The sequence below is a fragment of the Buceros rhinoceros genome, unplaced genomic scaffold, assembly GCF_000710305.1.
Source record: "Buceros rhinoceros silvestris isolate BGI_N320 unplaced genomic scaffold, ASM71030v1 scaffold1063, whole genome shotgun sequence".
Classification (NCBI taxonomy): domain Eukaryota; kingdom Metazoa; phylum Chordata; class Aves; order Bucerotiformes; family Bucerotidae; genus Buceros; species Buceros rhinoceros.
In genome coordinates, this window is record NW_010403975.1 from 59,336 (window position 1) to 76,329 (window position 16,994).

At 36.4% G+C, this 16,994-nt stretch overlaps 1 protein-coding gene across 1 annotated transcript in view; it reads left to right on the forward strand.

Moving 5' to 3' along the window:
• AHI1 (Abelson helper integration site 1) overlaps nucleotides 1-16,994 on the forward strand; it is an 81,295-nt gene that overhangs the window by 56,133 nt on the left and 8,168 nt on the right. Inside the window, exons 19-22 of the mRNA XM_010133180.1 lie at nucleotides 3,113-3,171; nucleotides 8,369-8,434; nucleotides 10,753-10,915; nucleotides 12,365-12,465. Coding sequence (XP_010131482.1) covers nucleotides 3,113-3,171; nucleotides 8,369-8,434; nucleotides 10,753-10,915; nucleotides 12,365-12,465 — 389 coding nt within the window. The remainder of the gene's footprint in view (nucleotides 1-3,112; nucleotides 3,172-8,368; nucleotides 8,435-10,752; nucleotides 10,916-12,364; nucleotides 12,466-16,994) is intronic.

The window sequence follows — 16,994 nt, forward strand, 5'->3', positions numbered from 1 at the left end:
AGTCAGCACATGCATGGACTCACAAAATAATCATAGCAAGAGGATTATGGGGACCATAAAGAAGAGCTATCCTGCTGTTCAGTTGTGTCAGTGTGAAAATTCTGATCATTTGAGAACAAGCAACAGCACATCTTTGAGACATGTAACATCATATGTAGACATTAGCAATGTGTTCTTCTAGAAATAATTTATTTTTCTCATGTAAAGTTCCCTATAGGGGACACCACTGAAGAATCAATGCAGAGTAATAGGAAATAGAGTAATCCTTTCATAGGGGAGATCAGCTGCTCAAGAGGTGTACAGAGTTCTGGAGGTAAAACCAGCAAATGTTAAGAACAAAGATTGGAGAGTTCTAATAAACCCTCTGAATCAATAAAAATGCTTCTCATTAGTGATTCTGAAGCATCCTTAAGATAAGACAGTCTAGATTAACCGGGGTGTTGGTTTTGGGTTTTTTTTTTTCAGGTTTGACCTTATAAGGGGTTTAATGACCTTTACGTAAGCTCAAGTTAAGTGAGAGTCCTAATAGGTCACAGTGTCTTGTAAACTTCCTTTTTTGGATGAAGTGGTCCTGCGATCCCGACCCCAATTTCAGTGCCTCACTAAAGTAGTTGAAAAGTTTGAGCAGCCTGGATCGGAGGTAACCAAAGCGAGCACTGCTGAGGCTGTTAGTCACACCTGCTTGGTGCCATTTACATGCTTCATCAAGCATGGAACCACGTCAAGCCAATAGCTGTGTAAAATTGCTTTAAAAATCTACCGCATTATTTGAGAAAGAAGAGTTGGATGTTCCCTTGATTGCTGAATGGACTTTGCTTTGAGAACGAGAAAGATCTGAACAGTTTATGGAGTTCGGGGTTTTTTTAATAGGAGGGTTCAAATGTAGGAGCTAGTAAAGGATTGTAAACAACTAATGGAAAACATAAGGACTAGTTTGGGGTAACCAGTAGGCATGATCTGTATGAAGAAACAGCACTGGCTTTGTGGAGCATAGAATATTTGGACCCGAGTGTGCTGTGGTCTATGTAGTGTTTACACCTCAAATGAAGTAGTAAGAATTTCCTGCGTGTTTTGGAAAAAAACTCTAGTTGTGGAAAACGGTAAATCAAAACCAGCGCCAGCTGCTGGAATTCGGTATAGCACTTCTTACAGCTTTGAGCTACACATCTGGCCCTTTTCTACACTTGTAGCAGAACAGGTCTGCCTTGGCCTTTGTTGAGGCTTAATTGAGGATTATCTGTCTAACCATGAAGTTTTTACCTGACAAGCAGCTAAATACAGAGACTGCACAGGATTGCTCGGATAGATAAACACACAGTCCAGAAGTGCTTGGAGTAGTACGTATTTTCCTTAGGAGAGCAAGAAAGTCAATGGTATTACTGTTAAAAATGCAGATCAATTTTTATAATTAAAGCCTGAAGGTTTTTCCAAACAAGCAATTGTTTTCAGCATACATAGCTTTTATCTTCATATGGGTTTGTGTGAACTGGCATAACACTACAATGCCCATATTGAAAATCCTGTGGTAGAATACTTAGCTGTCTAAAGAAAATGATTTTATTTTATCACACAGAGCTTTTATTGGTCTTGAGTTTGGGTTTTTTAATCAAAAAATCGATACAACACTTGTATGCAATAGTATATCCATATGTGGTATCATGTCTTGTTTTGTTTTTGTAGCTGTATGAATATGTTGATAACAATACATGAAATATCCCCACTGATTTTTGGTGTTAGTACTGAACAGATGTTTTAGCAAATAGTTTATTTGAAAAAACGTAAGCTTCAAGTCTACCATCTTTGAGTATGGGCTGAATACAGGCAATGGCTTCTATTCTCATCTCTTTCCCCTTCTGAAAATAAATGAAAAAAAGTAATAAAATAAAAGAAAGCCTTTCAAAATTAAGTACTTCAGAATTTATACAGGCAGGTTTTGAAATTATTAAAATCAGAAAATACTTAATTCATACACAAAATTGAAACCTCAATGAATGCTATTTAGGATTTTTCACAAGAACAAAATTCCTATATGAAAGATCCGCAGGAGTACAGTTTAACTATGGTTATTTGAGCTTGCGGCTTTTATTATATTTAGAAATATCTAAATATCTTAATGATTAAGCATTTATGAGTAAATCTTTTGTGAAAGTCAAAACCACTAGGCTTCAGAAAGTGTGCTGTAGGTGGGGTTGCGCAAGCTTCCTTGTGGGGCTGTGCTGGTACCTGGGAATCTGAAAGGTCCTCTTTACTGGGCTTCTCAAGAGTAGGCTTTTGGAGTGGCAAATGAAATGGAGTTTTCAGAACTTCTTTTTCTCTTTGAAAACAAAACTTGTTTCAAATCTAGTGTCTCACAGAGAAAATCCAGTGAGCTTAAGTCTGTTATCTGGCAGCTCTCTAGTTGAGCAATCGTTCTCCAACAAAATGGCAGCGTTTATCACTGTCGTGTCCAACGATTTTCAGATTTTTGTATCTTTTCTTTTTAAGATGTTTTCTTGAGTATACAGCCAAGGAGACCAATAACAAAAAGATAAATCCATAGATGATGAAAGGATTTTCTTGAGCTTAGTAGTTAACACAATAGTTTGAAAAGAATTTACAAGTACTTGTTCAAATGCACTGTGTGGAGCGTGAATAAAATAAACAGCAAGATGTGTTGTGATAGGAACTCAGATGATCAAAGGGAGCTACTGAATAGGCAGAGTTATTCTTTCAGATAAAATAAGGAAGTAATTCCTTTGAGAGTTTTTGTGATCATTTCTGTTGGAAAACTTTGTATGCATTACTCAGAAATTCAATGAAGAGAAAAGCAATACAGCTTAGATAATAGGGTCAGCTTTGAGCATGAGGTGGCATGTGGACATAGCTTGAGCTATTTCTCCAAATCATTTGAATGGAAATATTGGATTAGTTAACCTTGTGTCAGGTCTGTTAGTTAAATAAACCCTCCAACTGTTCCTGACTGAAGGATGCATAGTCGCGACTGAAAGATGCTGCTGCTTTTCATTAGAATTTTGTCAAACATATCCTGCTAACATAATGATTTTAAAATAAAATGGTTTATTCGATGGAAAAGGATAACAAGCAGAAAATTCACAGCCTTTTCTTTTCACAGGGTGTTTCAGCCCAGTAGGAAATCCTCTTAGCCGAACACTATTGGGTAGACTACAGACGGTAAGGAATTCTATCTTTGCATTTTTTTTAAATGGATGTTTAAGTATAAAATGTCATTATTCACAAGTTCTCATTGTAGAGAGGGGTGTGTTTTATCCTGTCTTTATTCGGGTATCTTCAAGCATATAGTCTACATGGACAAATAAGCTTTAGCTGCAGCCAGCTGGAATCGAGGTCAGATATCTGCAAGTTAAAAGCTTTGTGTTCTTTCATTATTTACTTTTTGTTGTTTAGAAATAAATAAACTAAAATCACAGTCCTGTCTTTTTGATTATGATAATGATAGAGGCGTTGATAATTAGGGAGTGAAAGCTGGGACAATAACTTGGAATTTAATCCTATTTGCAGCACTGTATTTTCATTGTTTACTCATACTTCACCTTTTTGTCACACAGCTATCCCATGTTTGTTTAATTGCTCATCTGTTAGATATAGATTGCAAACTTCTAGAGGTGATATTTCTTCCCTTCTTTATTTCTGATTTCCTGATCCCCCTAATAAAAATCCAACAGAATCTGTGAATGCCATGAATTCCAGCTACACACTTGATAAACCTGGATTAGACACAAAATGCACAGAGACCAGTGATGGAAGAACCAGTGGTGCTTCTGGACACTGAGCACACGTGTGGCTCTGGAAAGCTGGGCCTGTTGTGCTGGAGATGTTCATCGTCCTGTACCCATGGGCAGAATACCGTGGTTCAATATTCTGTCTTAATTTCATGCTAATTATACTTTTCCAGAGAAATGTTAGAAATGGCCATAAATTAATTGGATTGTTTATAGGTGTTTTACACATATGGGGGAAAAAAAAAAAAGGTGTTTGATTTGGAATTTTGGTGTGGGTTGGTTTAGCGCTTTTTTGGACCTACCTTTTTAAGCAGAATCTGTTAGTAGTGTTGTGGAAGGCTTGTAAGATACATAGGATTCACCAAGAAATTTTGGAAGCATTGTTTTACATTGTGGTTTTGCTAGTGGCTGAATGGTTCTTGTTTTCACATTTTTGATTTTTTTTTAGCTATCAATGTGTAATTTTTAGGAAAAAAATAAAAATTGTTCAATCATTTTAGTGTTCTTGGTCACAGCAAGCTCTGTAAACATTTACAGGATCAACTGTTTTGGAAAATACTAAATAGTAGCTAATTTAAAATGTTTTTTTTCTAAGAGTATTAAGTAAAGGTTTCGAATTTTTTTCTTATTTTTTCTGTTATAAATGCAGCAATATACATAAGTGCAGATGAACTGAGTAATTTATGTCAAGAAAGTAGCATATTTACAAACGATAAAATAGTTGAAGAGGCTTTGAATAATTTCAGGAGCTGAAATATTCCACATTCTTCTGAATTGATCTTTTTTCCCTTTTTTCTTTCTTCTTCTTTTTTTTTTTTTTTTTTAATCCCTGTAGGCTTTTCTCCAGCAGCTGTGTTTGCATTTCTGTTTTCTGTTTGTACATTGCAGGTTTCAATAAAGTGCAGCCTGGCACAGTTTTGGTTTTTTTCCTCTAGGCAGATTATAGATTCCCGTGCTCATTAAATGTTGAAAGCTGCAATCAAATAAGGATTGTAGACATCTGAAGCCTAAGGAAGTAACTTTACGGTGATTACAGACAGAGTAATTAAGACCAAAGAAGAGTACATTATTCTTACAATTAATACTTTTAGAATAATTTTAATTTGGCTATTAATATTGTCCTTGTACTTCTGTTTCCTGTAGACTAGATTTGTACAGTTAGGTGTCCTGAGCTAGGAGTGTGGTGACAGTTAATTGGGCTAGAGAACAAGAACAGAAATACCAGCAATTCAATTATTTTAGGCTAAGTCTTAGCCTAGTTAGCATTTCATTTAAAACTCTCAATTGCTGGGGTAAAGAGATTGCATGACCTGCTTAGGGAAGGAGAGGATTAAGTACATTTCTAACCCTTGGGTTCGTAAGGAAAAATGAAAACAATGGAGCAACTGTAAAAGCTTAGAGTGATTTCTCTAACGTTTTTATATGTTTTAAATATGACTTTTAAGGCAGTTGTGTGGTTTTTGAGCACTATACATTCACTTCTTATTTTGTCTCCTTTAAAAAAACAAGGGAAAAAAAACCCTCAAAAAACAAAGCATAAACAGAAATAACCACGAATAAGGTTAACAGTATCAGAACGTAGGCTATTATACACTGAGGCACAGATCTACTGAACGGAGTTAAAGAGGAGCTTTAACATTCATTCCTTCTGTCTTTTCTGGAGTGTTTGCACAAGAAACACTGACAGTTTCTTCTGTTCTGGCAGGTGGCAGGTACAGGGAGGTGGAGTGGAGAGAAGCAGCACTTCATGTCACTGAGTCTGTCACTCTAATGGGAAAAGGAGGGAGGGTGGCTTTGGCCCTGCATGCACACACACTGGAGTTTACCCTGCTCTGTGCAGTGTCTGCCCGAGACTGATCTTAAAAACTCATTTCCCAAGTGTACTTATTAAGAGTTAATGACTGATTAGAAGTGGGGCTTAATCTATGTGTTTATTCTGTTACCATGAAGAATGTATTTACATATAAGGAAGTAGCATGTGAAACCACTGGTAGGCTTTACTTTGTTCCATATTTCTCTCTTTTAACTTTGGTATTGTGGAATTTGAAATATATTTGTTCAGTAGCAGAAATGAAATGCTTGAATTTTTACAGAACAGGCCATAGTTACATATCACTTCTTACTCAGGGCTGCTCCTCCTAAGGGAGTGCATGCTGTCTAATGTCCAAATCCTGTTGGCTGCTGTGCATCTGCATGAATAAAAAAGCAAAGCCTCCATTACCACTATCACTGAAACTGCCCAGTTCGGGGAAAAAAAGCCATAAACATTTTTATTAGTACTATTACCAGGGATCAATGACACTTGATACAGCAGCTTACTTTTCAGTTTATTCTTATCTGCTCTCTTGTAGTAGTGTCTTAAAACATGTTTTGCTTTGTGTTAGAAATGTCAAGGCTATCTAAGTGGGTTAGTCATGGATAACCAGCGTGATATTCCATGTTGTAGAACTCTGCATCAGCTACTGGATCTATTTACCTTCTTTTGAGGGTGTTCCTTACACTGAAAGCTCCTAACAGCTTTGTTCAACCAAAATCGGTGTGACATGGCAGGCTTTTTCAGCAAGCATTTCGTTCCTGTTTCTCACAGATGGTCTGCCTCCCCAAAAGACCAGCTCCTCAAACATAACTATAGCTCCACGTCTGTTCTGATGCAAGATGAGGATTAACTAATTTCCATCTTGCATTGTAAAATGGAGACATTAATACTGTATTAAGATTGATGTATTTGTATACTTCAGTGTGTCTGTCACGTTTTATGAATCCTGAAAACGTGGCTTTGTCTTGTGACACAACCTTAAAAAATGTTTCTAAACAGAGGCCGTGATGTGCTGGGAGGATCTGTTTAAGAGGAAGCTTTGGATTGCTGTTGTTTTAAGTTTAAGGGCAGTGTCTGAGAACATTCAACATAGTGGCAGGATGACTCATGGATTTTAGCTTGTTATTTCCAAACAGCTCACTCTATTCAAGCTCTTCTTATGTTCAGTGCTTGAGAGCACATAAATACTTTATTAAAAAGAGAGACAGACAGATTGAGACACAATAATGGGGCAATATGAGTACCTGAACAAGATACCTAAATAATACTGCTAATATTTCTGATGAATCATTTTTGAGCAACAGGAGGCACTCCCATCCCACAGGCTAAGCGCAGTGCCTGCACAGTTCTCTTAACCTTGAGAAAGGAATAGGAGAATTAGCTGAAACCTGTAAGGCAGTGCTCACTACCAGCAGTCCCTTGAACAAGCCACGTAATCTGAACTGCAGCTCCAGCAGGCTTTGTTCAAAATTTGTTTATCAAATCAGGCAGTTACACTGCTGGTTTTTTTTCCTCTCTGTATATACATCATTATTCAGAACTCTTGAGATGGCAGGCTTAGATGTTCTGCTAGATTGTAAGAGTGCAACTGTTTGCTTTTCTGCTGTGTTCATCCGTATGAATGGTGTGTGTCTGTAAGTACTGTGGCAATACCGAACCAGTCTGGGCACTGAATGGAACCCCTGTGTTCAGGATAGTCAGTGATTTCTTCCCCACACGGGGTAAGCCGAGCTATGTTAGGAAAACAGTGTTGAGGGCAAGAGTCTGTTCTGGAGAATGCAATTTATTCTGCTGAGAATTGCAGTAAATGATGTTTCTTGGATCATCCTAATAATTATTTTTTTAAAAAGCAAAACATTATAAATGTAGTTTTTTAAAAAAGCAAGAGAAGAGAAAGAAGTTCATGCAACAGACAGTTAAAGGAGGGACTGTAAAATAGGAAAGAAGTATGTTGGATAGAAATTCTGAAGCCTTAATGTTGTTTTTAATGTGGTACAATCTGCTGGGGTGGAAATGTTGTTTACTTCACAAAGCTCATCTAAAATATTTTAATTGCTGTGTAATATTTCTGTTCTGTATGGTGGTTTGTATCCTTTGACACACGCAAAATCTAGAGGAAACTGGTTTCCCCTTTGTGAAAATAATCTATTGAAAAAAGTTAAGTAACACCAGCAAAGGATTTCCATCTCTTTGCTCTAATTTGTTGTTCTTCTGCTAATTTTTATAATTTTTCTGTTGTACATCTTCTTTCAACTGAAGAATTCTATCGTTTGACAGAAATCAAATTTTGTAGGTACAGGCAAATGTTAATTATTGCATTATATATATACCTGCTATTTCTTTGACTTCATTGGAAGTCTGAAGAGCAAGTGATAAAGATAGAACAATTAGAATTAAATGGAAAGTATTGGTTATTAAGACCAAAAATGTTATTAAGACCAAAAATCACAAAAGATGTGATGAAAGTCACATCTTTTACATACTGGTTCAGAGGTAAAGTTAACTGCAACAACTTCTTAAACATCTACGGTAGTGTTTGCAATGCAAGCAAGCTCAGACTGCACAGTCATCAATCCTCTGTCTCCCCCCGTGTGTCTAGAGTAGTGTACATACTTGAAAAGTGTAGTATCTTTTTCTAAATATCTACATAGCCAATATTACTCAGTGTTGCCTAAGAGCACTTCTCCTTTTTCTCTTCTTTTTTTTTTATTACAGATAATTCTTTCTGGTTTACAGTTGGCATGAAAATATTCAAAATTATGCTTTATCAAAATACTTTATATTAAAGTTTTAAAATAATTTCTTCTTCTAGAATGATGGCTGTCTGACTGCACTGGGGGCGAGAGGAGGAAGCAGTTGTTCAATCGGGCAAGAGACGGTGAGTATTACATAATTTTTTGCAGTATCTTCTATACCTGTTCCACTGTATCTGTGCTTTTGAAAGCACATTTTTCTAATAGCATGGTCCCAAGGATTTTTTTTACTACCCTGGATCTTGTAATCCTTTCAAACATGTTCATAACCAGTGTAACCATTTTACTGCTGGTTTTATGTGAAAAATAATTTTGTAAACTTTTCATGAATATGGATTTTTTTTTTTTTCCCTCAAACTTGAACCCAGACAGATCTTAACACTCATCTGAAGTCAAACCAGAAGAAATCCCGTAACTGTTAGTGTTTCACACTCTTCTTTGGTCTGAAGTGCATTTCCTGTATCTCCTTATGGTCATTTTCTGATCATATGTCTCCAGAGAATATAATGGCAATTTCCACATTTCGTTTCAATTGTCAGGCTTGCCAAACCAGTTGTATTACAAGACGCATTGGGATTTTAATTTTTTATTTTTAGGAAATGGACAGACAGCTGGACTTGCTTGGTTGCTTTGAACTGTTTGTTGACAGTGTTTCCAGGTTACTGAATTTTTGAAATTTTTTCCAAAAAACCAAAATGTTTACACCAGAATTATCTTACAAAAGACGCTGCAGAAAGAAGCATTTGTTGCTCTGCCTTTCACTGGTTTTCATGCTGCCAAGTAATTAGTGTTACTTTTTTTTTACCTTAAGTGACCTCATGATTTTCATAGCACCATAGCTAAGGAAACGGTTGTCACTTAGCTGCAGCGGGTACTGTTAGAGCACCCCTTACTGGACATGATCATGTGAGCTTCCAGTTCTGCGCTGTTTCTCTGTGGTACTCATCAGCGTGTTTTACTTCAGTTCTATTCTATAGTTCATATTTCTATACTGTGAACATCACTTGTAATTACTGTGTGAGTTTTCCTTATGCCGGGAGGAGAGTCATGATAAAGGATATTTCATTGTTTCGCTGCTATGTAAGTTCAGGAATACTGAATGCATATTTAGATAAATTTCCCATCCACTGAGAACTCCACTGATACTGAGTCTTTGATGCTGACCAGCTCACGAACTAACCACACAGAATGTACAGTGGTAGAATCATTTCCATCTTCTCCCATTCGTAACTGATTTAGTCTGTTAAATTGGTGACATGGAATTATGAAAATAAGAGTGACGTTGGCTGTACTTTTACACACATAACTCACAGGTGATCTTAATCACAACAGAAACACAAATATCAAAAAACACCGCACAGTTCTGCAGTCTTGGGGTTTAAATGCATGTGGGAGTAATAAAAAAAGGGAGGTGTTTTCTCCAAGTCCCTATCTTCATAATAACTTTGCTGTCTCCTTCAGTCTCCTATAACCTCCTATCACTACTAACTAGTAGCGTCACTACTAATGATCCCTGTTTCTGACCACTTACAACGTTACAGAGAAATCCGAGGTGAAGATTACATGTAGGGAAGCAGCATTCTTTGTGTAAAACAGGTAGTATTTTTGCTCTTCACTCATGGTGAGGGAAGTGAGCAATTCACTTATTCTTTCAGTTCACTTGTTTTCAGTCTTTTCTGCTCCGAATTCATCAGGACAGATTTGGGTTCATAGGGAATAGGAAATAAATAAGAAATTATACTTAATATTTTCATGTTCAGGGTAGAAAGCAGGCTTCTGGCAACATATTCTATGTAGTATGCACAGTGTTAACCGCTGTTAGTACTTTTTTCCAGAAAAGCATAGGCAAATACTCTGGCAATGGATTTCTCTGGCAAATGGATTTATTATGTAAAATGAAATATAAATGGGGTTTTGGCAGATTTTTACAAAATTGTATATGCCAATCCTTACCTAAAAAACAAAAAAAAGTCCAGTGATCAAAGCAAAACTTTGCAAGGTTATTGTATTTTTGTACTAGAATTTTCCTTCAGTAAAACTGTCGTGCTGTTCAAGTATTTATTCAAACACATGCTTCATGAGCACACACAGAATGGGATCTGAAGGTGGTGTAACAATTCTGAGAAAGTGAATGTATGAAGTTGCTTTTTTTTCTTTTACTTCACAAGTAAATTGCTTATAAAACTAACAGCTGCTGTTTTGAAGCTAATCTTAGTGAATTGAATGTTCTTAACCATTTCTACAATCCCACAGTCCTTTATCTTGCCTCTCCTGCTGCTTTCCCACCACCCCTGATCCCATTAGCAAAACTTGAGACAGCCTCAGCTTTTACCAAAGTGCAGCTTTGGTTTCAGCTGCTTTTCTGCAAGAGGAAGTGAATGTTGCGCTTTTTTCTCTGTGGCATGGTTGTGATAAAGCTGTGGTGCTCTTATCTCTCTTTTAGGTAGTGGCTCTTTATGACTACACAGCGCATCGATCAGATGAGCTAACCATCCATCGCAGTGACATTATCCAAGTGTTGTACAAAGATAATGATAACTGGTGGTTTGGCAGCCTAGCAAATGGACAGCAAGGCTATTTTCCAGCTAATTATGTGGCTGGTGAAAGTAAGTTTACTGCTGTCTTCCTGGTATGCCGGTGTGGGTTTAACTGATGGTCCAAGATTTTACCATGCTCTACTGCTTATTGTTGTGAAGAGGTGAATGTATGTAGCACACAGATGGCATAATCATGACTTACTATAATGCAGAAATTGTATAACGTTAGCTAATCACTGACCAAGTTGATGTACCTGACTTAGGAAAGTATTGGCACTTAGTTAAACAGCTTATATAGTACTGGCTTAATTTTCAGTCGACTGGAATGATTCCCTGTGTATTCTTACGTAGAGCCACCTGCTTCGTACCCTGCCTTGGCAATATTTTAGTACACATCAAGGCATTTCACAGACATCTTAGGTTTTTCTTAGGCAATCTCTATTAGTTCTTGCCAGTTACTTTTGTAAAAACTCTTGATTTTTCTCCTACTCTATCAGAGAATGCTCGGTTTCCACATAAGTGGATTTCAGTATGAAGTTCTAAAAGACAGTAATGGTTAAATCTCCTCTCTGAGCATTGAACTTGCTACCAGGACCTTGTCATTACAACAGTTTTGATTAATACAGACAAACCTAAATGAATTCGAACAAATGGATTTGAACAAATAATATAGGAAGCATCCTACTGAGTCTAGTGATGTAAAGAGGCTCAGTGTCCTGAAAGTTTTTAATATCCAGCTTATGGACATAGCGTGTGGTTGCATGCCACAAGAAATTCATTTGCTTTCCAAAGCCATCAAACTATCAGTTACACCAGTGTTTAGAAATCTTTTCACTTAGCATTTCTCAAGATGTTTCCCCCATTTTCTAGTTCCTCCCTCTGTCTTTCAAGTGAAATCTAGTATTTATGCCTCTTTCCTAAAAAAAAAAAAAAAAACCACCTTGGACATAACACTCTGCTAACTTGATGGTAGTTAAAGTTAACTTAACTACTGTCCTTCCCCTTTGTCCTCCCCTTATACATCCTGTGCATTGCAAAATAAGCCAAAGAGCAGTCTGTAGGAAGAGTCTTCAGTGATGGCCTGTTGTTCTTAAAAAAAGCAAAAGAATTTTTGAGTCAGTTGTACAACTGTGCAAAAAACCCTGGTATGTAGTTTGTTATTTCAGTTGTGGGCCATCTTAATATTGAATCAAGTGCATACGATGTATTTTTTTAAAACGTTTGCTGCATTGCTGTTGGTGTGGACTTTGTCCTTAGTTATGTAAACGTTTGATTGTATTTATTTTATATAGTTATCTATAAATCACTTTTAAATCTAAGCTTACTAATATGAATAAAAGTTAACGGTCAAATTTTGATAAATTCTCATACAAAGTTTAGCTTCCAACAGTTTTCACCTGTTTCAGTTCACATTCCATTTTTGTCTAGATCATAATGTTCTGCTTGTTCACACAATATAGATACTTTCAAAATTCTGTCATGACTCTTACAGTGGTGAATTATGGCTTTTGTTTTCAGAAGAATATGAAGAACAATCTTCAGGATTAGTACCGGATTCTGCTCCTCTCCTACCTGAAGGGCCAAAAGAAGCAGAAGAGGTTTCTCCAGCACTACATAAGGTAGTAATTTGAGAAGGAAGGATTCTGTAAGTAGTGGTGGAGTAAGTCTTTTTTGTGCCAGGTGGACTGTATTCCTTTTCTGGTTTGGAAAATTTTCTTATGTGAAGACTTCATTGCAGGCAAGCAGGTAGATTTTCAGCAGATACCTGATGTTTGTCTCGTGGAACCTGCTGTTCCATCATATGGCAATTAAATATTCTGCCTACTTTTGCACCGTTGTAATGAGTGGCAAATCTCCCATTGACTCCAAGGTTTACAGCAGTATCTCTTACAGCTACCTGATGTAACTCTTAACCTGATGTGTATCTTAAAGGTCTCTTCTAAAGAGATAATTCTGTGAAATAACAATTGAAGAAACATGATTTGCCAAAACCTGACATACTTTTGGGCTCTTGACTGTCATTTTTGGAACGTCCACTGTCCACAGTTTCTTCAGATTTTCTTCCGTTAAATTCCCTCATCTATCAGGTTGCTTAGGAAAAAGCTGTGACATTTTTCTCTCCAGAGTTTTTCAGTCCATATAATAATATCCCGATTAAAGGTGGACAGTGTGATCATAAAGCCTTATTACGAGAGCAGGAGATAGGCTGCATCTAAACGTGCTTTCTTGTGAATGGATGTTTCTGTTTAAAAGCTGCTGATGGTCCTCCGATGTGAATGACTGCACCCATCGCGTAGGTTGCTCAGGAGGGGGTACTATAGAGACTTCATAGTTTGGAGGAGCAAAAGAAAGAAAGGGGTTTGTCTTGGCTATGTCTAGTACCTCTCCACTCACATCGTATACTTTACTGGGTTGCAGTTGCATGTGGCATTACATTGTTTTCTACATATCACAGTTTTCTACTGTACTCAAACATTCTCGTTCCTGTGATTTTAGTGAGCAGTCAGAATACACTACCTGTAGAAGAACAAAGAAACAGCAGCCAGGTTTTTTGTCAAGGAAAAGAAAAATAGGGATTTGATTTTTTTGTTGTTGTTGTTTTCATATCTTTAGAGATACTGCTATGTGCAAAGGTGGCCAAATGACTCTCACTTCTCCAGACATTAGAAACTTTGCATAGCTTATGTTCCCCTTCTGTGAAGTAAAACTGATGATTCTTTTAAAACATGGGATACTTTGTAAGCAAAAAAAAAAAAAAAGTAGTAGAAATTAGTTCAAAAACTGTTTAAGAATTTTAAGTGTGCTTTCCACGGCTATTCATTTGGTCAAATGGTACTAACATTACTTTAAAAGTGACTTTTGTTCAGCTTTCTTCCAAATTACTTGACTTTTCCATGTACATTTCTAAAGTTGAATCTAACATTTTGTCTGATTTGCAAGACCCAAAATGTATGCTGTTGTTGCTTAGTTACAGGGTCTTTTCTTTTTTCAGGTGATTTATCTAACCTTTGCTGCAATAATATATATTGCAGTGTTCAGCTACTTCCATTAAGCTTTTTTGCATAGCTTTTCTTTGTTTTTAGTAGGTGAGTAGGGGTAGCGTTTAATAAATTGTGGAGTACAGATTACTCACTTGGCAGTCTTGTTGAAGCCAGCTGTCATGTTGAACCCAGCTGCTATAAACTGAATTACTAAGTGTTTTGTTTCTAACTATACTTGAAAAACAGATTTAATCGCTACTCTGAGTGGCAATAATTACTCTGAAGTATCTTTTACCTCTTGATAGCTGAGAAACTCGTAGCCAAACCATTGTCCAAGAAAAACAAGGGTGCATTACTTCCAGGAGCTCCTGTAAAGGCAGACTCCAACAAATACAGGAAAAATTACATTACTGGAAAGCACGAAGCTTGCTTTGATCTGCTGTCTACATTGCTGGAGGCAGGGAAGATACCCCAGAGGGACTATCTTGCTATGCTCACCCAGGTTACCTCATATCCAGATTAGAAAAGCAAAAAGTGCTGAGATACTGTCATTAAAGACTTGATCATTTTTATCCACATCTTGTGTTTCTGTTTTCATCTAGTAGAAATCTAGTTGCTTTTCTGGATCAAAGTACTTTGATGTGCACTAACTAGTGTTACTAACATTTACAACCAGCGTTTATTATTCAACTTTGTGAGAGGTAACATTGGCTTGGTTTTGATCGCTTGTATTTTCTCAAGTGTTTCTGAATTAAATTGACTGTCTATCTAATAATTAGTTGGAATTTGTATGCTGCATGCAGATATTCAAAAGACAAAAGGAATAAAGTATACAGTAACAAAACCAAGCAAATTGATTGCTTTTAATCTTGCACAGCATCCAAAGGCACTACAAAATCATAAAAAAAAAAAAGAAAAAGGCCAGAGAAAAGTAATGAAACATTTACAAGTCCTAGAAGAATTGTATAGGAGGATAAACTTACAAGATTAAATTAGCAAAGGATGAGCAGTGAAGAGCGTAGAAAATAGTACATGATATAGAGAGGTGAATTGGATGCACTCTGTGGTTTTGTTTGTTTGGGTTTTTTTCCCTTCTGCTGCTAAACAAGATCAGGGAACATTATGCTGGAATTGAACGCATCTAATACTGGTAGGAGAAAATTTTTGTTTATGCTATGCTTAATTAACCCATTGAACCTAGTTGCTACAAGACACTATTAAACTTACGTGCTCATGGATTAATCTTTTTGATAACACATTTTAGGTAATGGCTGAGATTCCAGAAGCATTTACCTGACTGGGAAACACAAATCAGGCTGGTTTTAAATTTTTTTTTTTTTTAATTTCAAGTTACCATGAAGATAGTGAGTTGAATCAAATGATGAATCAAATCTCTGTGTAAGACTTGCACTGCCTTGAAGTGAAATAGTTTTGCAAAAGCTACAGAGTGCAGCATAGAAGAAACAAATTGTCATTTAGCTGTTGTCATGCTGAAGGAAAGTTCTACAGACCTTTGGCTTTAGGCAATACCAGATACTTCTGAGACAAGACGGCACAGACGACCACTGAGGGGGCTGATCGGTTATGGCAGTTCCTGTGTTGCAGTAGTGACACAGCAACTTTTCTTCCTAGTCCTTTCATTTTTTTTTCAGTATAAGAGCTGATGAAAGGAAATGCCAATTTCTTTTACATGGGAAATAAGTAAAATCATTATTTTGTAATACCCTGCAGGGGTTTTTTCTTTGGCAGAAAATGAAGCCTTTTTTTTGTATCCAAAAATATTTATCAACTAATTAAGTTGTTGTCTAACTTGTTACCACAAGAAGGAAAATATAACTGAATTTTTTGGTTGTGTTTGGGTTTTGGCCACAAGCATGTTTTCCCAAATACTTTGATATATCCAAGTCTGCTATATCTATTGTTCTTTCTGGTTTTGTTGAGGAATACGTAAATATTTAGCTCTCCGAAGACTGCAAAACATGGTTTCTGTGAAAATAATCATAGCAGTTACTAGATAGATTTTGCTACCATATGAAACTAATTAGGGCACTTAAAATGTACAATACTACTATGGTTTTAATTACAGAGAATAGCAGCTAGTCTAATTAAAAAGTTTTCCAACTGCACTTATTATAAATGCATATCTAGCTAATCATAAGAATTTCATGGTGAGTGAATAAAATGGAATCATTAACATTACAAGAGGGTTGAAATACTCAAGGTCCAATGTTAATCTTTGCAAATAATAAAAAAGTTGTGGTTCAAAGAACCTGCTTTCAAAACGCTTTCTACCATCAGCTTTGCATTCATAACATAATAATTTCATGCAAACCTTGTTTTCCTGCCTTATGAGTTACTTAACTCCTGAGCCACAAAATTAGGTCATAATCATCTTTAATTACAACATGCATCTAAACTGCCAATAGAACTTTCATGGAGTGAAGTTCTCTATGCACTGACGAAGAATCCCAAGAAATAGAGACGACCTGTCATCTGGCTGCTCCAGTAAATGTGCTGTTTTCAGGTTCCTTAAGGCGCAGGCAAAGACAACAAGAATTCAGTTAGGGTTCTGTTAGAAACAAGAATTTAGGTTTTGCAAAATTTTGGCAAGTGGGAGATATCTCAAAGTCAATTAAGTATCCTTTTTTTTTGTCCAGGAATATTCTGCTGTCTACAAAATCTTGTGAATATGTTTTATAATTTAAGATGGCCCACCACTCACAACATAAAATGCTTCTAATTCAGTTCTGAATGTTAAATACTCATTTCTGCATTATGGGAGAATAGTGGGAAGTAATGGATAAAAACAAAACAGCAATTTAAAATTTTCATTAGAAGTGTAAGAAAATATTCTTTCTAATGTATTTATCTTTGAAAAATTATGTTAGGGTATAAAATAATGTTCATAAGCATGAAAAGAAAAGGGTTATCTTCAAGATCTACATTCATTGCACAATTTGGATAATTTACCCAAAGATCATGAAAACTTGATTCCGTGTATATTTAATTCAAATTGGGGGTTATCACTGTTCACGTAAATAATTCATGTTCTCACTCTTTTTGCTGTGGTGTAGGTTGTTGTCAGACTTTCCGAATACCTAGCCTAACACGTCTGAAACTAATCTGCCAAGCAGTTGATGCTTTTCCCTTGGGCATGAGCTCTTCCG